Below are 5,635 nucleotides of genomic sequence, written 5' to 3' on the forward strand. Positions count from 1 at the left end.
TTGGCCCGGCCCGGCGCCTTGGTCCGCCCCGGGCAGCGTATTCCCTCACCTCCGGCTACGTGCGGCAGTGAGAGCGCCTGGCGCTCCCCGGGTGGGAGCTGGCTGGGCTGTCTGCGCGGGGCAGCTCGGGCGTGCGGAGGGGTTGTTTTCTCAGAGCGGAATCTGAAAGAAATCCCTGCTGGGCCTGTAGTGGTTTGCCACTCCAAACGCTCTGGAGCTGCAAAAAGGTTTTGTGATGTTCTGTTAAGTAACCTGAGTTAAAACTCTTTCTTTCGTCCTGCTGTGTGCAAAGTTGGTGTTAGTATTAGGGGACCTTCACATCCCACACCGGTCCAGTGGTCTACCGGTGAAGTTCAAGAAGCTGCTGGTTCCAGGAAAGATTCAGCACATCTTGTGTACAGGAAACCTCTGCACCAAGGAGAGCTATGACTACCTCAGGACTCTGGCTGGGGACATCCATGTTGTTAGGGGGGACTCTGAGGTAATGTTCTTGCTGCTGTTAATTCCTCAGCCTGCCTCCCTGCATGCAGTGGTTGTCTCAATGAAACCTGGGGAGTGCTTCAGCACTAGCAATTCCCGAACTGTAATTCACCAGGAATAGGAAGTAGGGATGGGTAAGACTGAAAACAAAATTATTTTCTAGACCCTTCTTGTTGCAATTGCAGCAGGGGGTAGTGGGTGTGGGGTGCACTTGATTCATATGAACTCTGGCACAAGTCTGTCTGTGACTGCTGTGAGGCCACTGGAATCCTCCAGCTGGCTGTGTAGTTGCAGGAACTGGGGGCTTGTTTGTGTGCTTACTTACTGTTGAGTAGCCTGACTTCTCTGCAAATTCCTCACTGTTTGCTCTGCAGTTGCTCTTGCTGGGGTGCGGAACAGGCATCTGGTGGGTCTGCACATTGAAAGCAACCTTGTACACTTGAATGGCAAAAAGAGGGTTTGTGTCTTGAAATGTAGGAACCTGCATTGCATGGGTGAGGGGTCTTCAGCTGATCTATAGGCTGTGCCTTTCTCCTCAGAGCCTGAATTATCCTGAGGAGAAGGTTGTAACTGTCGGGCAGTTCAGAATCGGGTTGATTCACGGCCATCAAGTTATTCCCTGGGGTGATGTGGCAAGCCTAGCACTGCTGCAGAGGCAACTGGATGTGGACATTCTCATCTCGGGACACACACACAGATTTGAAGCATTTGAACATGAAAAAAAATTCTACATCAACCCAGGATCAGCTACAGGAGCCTACAGTGCTTTGGAAACGTGAGTGATGGGGGCCCTGAGCTGCTCAGTGCAGCAGAGCCCATAGGTGTTACCTGAAATGTGTCTGTTCACCTGTGAATGTTTGGCCACTGTGCTGCAGAGCACTGGTGAGGTGCTGTGAGGAGCAGGAGACCAGCTCTCTCCCTTCTGGGGAATGCAGTGGTTTCCCCTGCTACCACGGTTTTACTTGGCCCACGTGTTGGGCATGACAGCCCAGCACTGGTGTGCCTGGGGCTGCTTCCAGTGTCCCAAGATGGGGGGGAGTTGCATCAGCTCTCTGAAGTCGTTTTGCTTTCTGGTGTCTTCCCAGAAGGTGCCTGCTAGTATTTGGTAGGCAATCAGACTTCTGGAGGCTCTGTCAGCCTCTATGTCTGAGCCTGACCCGACTGAAGCTGTTGAGAAGCCTGGAGGGCTGTTCTAGGTTGAGTGCAGCTCTGCCAGAGACACTCCTGTCAGTGCCTGCAAACCGCACTTTTCTGGATCACTGCAGCCCCTGGCAACCAAATGCACTAGAATACATAAGTGTAAGGTATGTTAACAGCAAGAAGTGTAAGCTAATTGGGAAGTGTGCTTTCTTTCCAGGAACATCATCCCTTCATTTGTACTGATGGATATCCAAGCTTCCACAGTTGTGACTTATGTATACCAACTAATTGAGGATGATGTGAAAGTAGAAAGAATTGAGTTCAAGAAATACTGAATCACGTTCAAACCTGCCTCTTGACTTCTCACCGCCGTTCGTTCCTGCTCTTTCCCGTTCAGTCGAAGCAGAGGCCACGGGGGGGTGCTGCTGCTGCGCCCTGCGACAGTAAAGCGGCCGCAACCCTTTACTGCTTGTGAACTTGTTAAAAAAAACAAACAAAAAAACCCCACCAAAAAAACCCGTTACTCTTCCAGAACTTGAAGTGGAAGAAACTGCTGATTAACAGGAAGAGGCCTGTGGAAAATATTCTGTGTGTAAGGAGCAGGTGTTGTATTCCTGGACTAAGGGAGTCACAAAGGGTGGTGGTAGCTCAGCATTGGAGCTCTTCTGTAGAATGAACACAGAATAATAAATCCCTGTTTTCATGTGTCCAGGTCTTATTCGTTATGCTTCTTAAAGGTGAAGGGGTGCTGAAATTTGCTGTGAGGTGGCTCTGAGGGCTGAAAGGAAGCGGCTGTTTGGAGCAGGTTTGAAACCGTTCTCCGTCAGAGATGCCCAAGAACTCTGGCTGAGCAGACTCGTCCCACCTCTTACTTAAGGGCAGCACAGAGAGGCAGAGGCAGGTCTGGGAAGGGCAGTGCGGTGGAACTGGGCAGGCTGGGCACTTGCCCTCATGAGCCAGAGTGAGCAGAGGCCGGAGCCCTTCTCCTCATCCCTGTGGCAGTGCTGCCCCAGGCCAGGTCGTCTTGGGGGAGCAGCCCACAGTGGGGGTGCGGGCACGGCATGGTGGGTTGTGCCGGTCCAGCCATGGGTGCAGAGCCCTGTGGAGAAGCGCCTGGGGTGGAGGGGAAGGGGAGCATGGCGGGAGGAGCTGTGCTGCTGCAGAGGGATGCTGGGGGGGTCGCAGGCCGGGCTGCGGTGGTGGCAGAAGGTGCTTCAGCCAGGCAGGGTAGAAAAGGGCTCCTGCCACCCCTTGCAGGTGTCTCGGCTGAGCTTGTATCTGCCAAAACCAGAGTCGAGGAGCGTTTGCCTGGACATGTCGATCCTGCTGGTCACATCCTTGTGTCTTCTGAGAGAAACCCGGTGGCAGTGCCCTGGTGTGAAGCAGGATCAGTGTTTCCCATCTGAGTGGCGCAGGGAGCACGCAGCCAGAGTGCTCTCGGTGCCTTTGGTGGGCCAGAGACGTGCCTGGCGTGGGTGCTGGGGGCACTGGGACAGGAGCAGCCGGTGACCAATGTGGGGCATATTTGCATGGGGGAGGTATCCCCAGGTGGATGGGGTTTTAAGAGGTAGTTGGGGTCCACAGCACAGTGCCAGAAGTGTGGGGACACGTAGCTGGTGGGATCGCACCATGGCCTGGGTCCCTCTCCTCCTCGCGGTGCTCGCCCATGTCTCAGGTGCTCTGGCCAGACTCGCTGCAACCGGACGGGGCCTTTGGGCACAGGAGCCCCGTCCCGCTGCCCGGGGAGGGCTGTGCTCGTGGGGCACTGGCTGACCCGGGTCTTCTCCCCTCTCTCCTCTCCCTCTCCAGGTTCCCTGGTCCAGGCAGCAGTGACTCAGCCGCCCTCCGTGTCGAAAAACGTGGGAGAAACGGTCCAGATCACCTGCTCTGGGCTTAACAGCAACAGCTATGCTGGCTGGTACCAGCAGAAGGTTCCTGGCACTGCCCCTGTCACCGTGATCTACAGGGACAACCAGAGACCCTCGGGCATCCCTCCGCGATTCTCTGGATCCTTCTCTGGCTCTACGGCCACCTTAACCATCACTGGGGTCCAAGCGGAGGATGAGGCTGTCTATTACTGTGGTAGCTACGACAGCAGCGGTACTGGTCAGGCTGATCGTCATGCTGAGATTAGTTCTTTCTCTCCTGTTTGGTACTATGCTTTTCCCTGTGTTGGGAAGAGTTAGGGAGGGGGGACAGTTGGTGCCCTTTTGCGGCTCTGCTTTTGCAGGGTTTTGTCTGTCTCTCTGTCCTGATGCCACCTCCCTTCTTGCGCTGCCTCTGCGGTGTTGGTGTGTGGTGCTGAGACCTTCCTTCCTTGCCCCAAGGGCCCTGCAAGAGATGGCTTCCGTGAGGCAGTAGCACCGTGCTGCTGGGCACGGGGAATTTCTGGCCCTCTTGTGTCTGAGAGCCTTTCCGTGGAGATGAGCAGAGCTGGGGTTTGGGGGGATCCCTGAGCTGAGTAGGGACACATTGGCTCTGGGAAGGTCTGTCCATTTTGGGGCTACGCTGTAAGCTGCCAGGCACTATGTCCTATCTTTCCATTCACCACTGAGCACTCTGGGCATTGGCTGCATTTGGGGATGATCCTAAATCAACTCAAGGGGTGCAGAGGAGCCCAAGAGCTAGAGCCCGTGTGCCCTGGGTGCTTCATGCCGCCATGGGGGCGGAAGGTATGTGGAGAGAGGATGTTCCCTGGGGAACATTTGATCTTGGAAAGACCCCAGTGAGTCCGGTGCCCCCTGCCCAGATAGCCTCCCATCTCTGGTCTCCATGGTGGTGCCTCTAACCAGCCGATGCTGTGCTGGAGCTGCCCCCGTTCCCTCTGTCACACATCATCTCCCCACGCAGCTTCTCGCTCTCTGGGGACCCCCTGCCCTGCAGACCCTGGCTGTTGGCCTGGACCTGGCCCCATTTTGGACATGGGCAGAGATGTCTCCAGACCGCCACAAACACTGGGTGCCCACGGCAGGCCATGCCCCTGGGCTGCCCAGTGTCAGGGACAGGGATGAGGTGTGCCCCGAGGGGCAAGGGGGGGGGGGGGGGGGTCAGGGCTGTGGCTCCAGCCACTCCTCGGGGGGTGCCTGGGCCTGGGGCTGCACCCGGGGTGTCCCGTCCATGTGCCTGAGGGCAGAGGAGTCCCTTCACCGTCGCGCTGCCCAGGGAGGAACATTCTCCTGGGGCACTCACTGAGCTCCATCTTCTCCCCTCTCCCCTCTCTCCTCTCCCAAGCAGGGCCTTCTCAGCCGCCCTCAATGTACATGTCCCCCAGAGTAAACAGCTGGACCTCCTGCTCCAGGATTGACAACTACTATGGCTGGTTCCAGCAGAAGGTACCCGTCAGTGCCCCTGTCACTGTGATCCATAGTAACACCAACAGACCCTCAGAACATCCTTTGCAATTCTCTGGATCCTTCTCAGGCTCCACAGGTACGTTAACCATCACTGGGGTCCAAGCTGAGGACGAGGCCGTCTATTACTGTGGTGGCTGGGACAGCAGCAGCGGTACCTATGGTGTCTGGTGACAATAAGCAATAGGAAGTGAGACACAGACTGGAAAGTCAGAGGTAGGTTTTCAGCCCTTCTCCCTCTTGGCTGAGCAGTTTGTGGCTGTGGGGGTGATGCAGGTTCCTGTGCCCTCTGCATGGCCGTGGCTGTGAACGTCCTCCCTTTTGTGTCCTAAAGAACTAGATGTGAACTTGAGGATGGTGACCGTTGTTCCTGTCCTTACAAAATTTACAGTTTGGCCTTTTCGCACATCCCCACGCCTCTTCCTATTGATGACCATGTCCTTGTGCTGCTGCCAGAGCTGTGTCTGTGCTGATACCTGTTGTGTTGGGCTGTGCTCCCCAAATTTACCTGTGAATATGGTTGCTTTCATTCTCCTCCAACTGTAGCATTCCCCATCCCACTGCCCGGGGAGGGCTGTGCTCGTGGGGCACTGGCTGACCCGGGTCTTCTCCCCTCTCTCCTCTCTCTCTCCAGGTTCCCTGGTCCAGGCAGCGCTGACTCAGCC

At 56.0% G+C, this 5,635-nt stretch overlaps 2 protein-coding genes across 2 annotated transcripts in view; both read left to right on the forward strand.

Moving 5' to 3' along the window:
* The window catches only part of VPREB3 (pre-B lymphocyte 3), a 5,625-nt gene extending 1,819 nt beyond the window's left edge, over nt 1-3,806 (forward strand). The window contains exons 3-4 of the mRNA XM_009893237.1: nt 3,234-3,295; nt 3,430-3,806. Coding sequence (XP_009891539.1) covers nt 3,234-3,295; nt 3,430-3,806 — 439 coding nt within the window. The remainder of the gene's footprint in view (nt 1-3,233; nt 3,296-3,429) is intronic.
* Nucleotides 3,807-4,279: 473 nt separating this feature from the next.
* Nucleotides 4,280-5,635, forward strand: part of LOC104293719 — an 8,515-nt gene continuing 7,159 nt past the window's right edge. Inside the window, 2 exon segments of the mRNA XM_009893239.1 lie at nt 4,280-4,292; nt 4,855-5,049. Of these exon segments, the coding sequence (XP_009891541.1) occupies nt 4,280-4,292; nt 4,855-5,049 (208 nt within the window).

This window comes from Charadrius vociferus, unplaced genomic scaffold (assembly GCF_000708025.1).
Source record: "Charadrius vociferus isolate BGI_N301 unplaced genomic scaffold, ASM70802v2 scaffold999, whole genome shotgun sequence".
NCBI lineage: Eukaryota > Metazoa > Chordata > Aves > Charadriiformes > Charadriidae > Charadrius > Charadrius vociferus.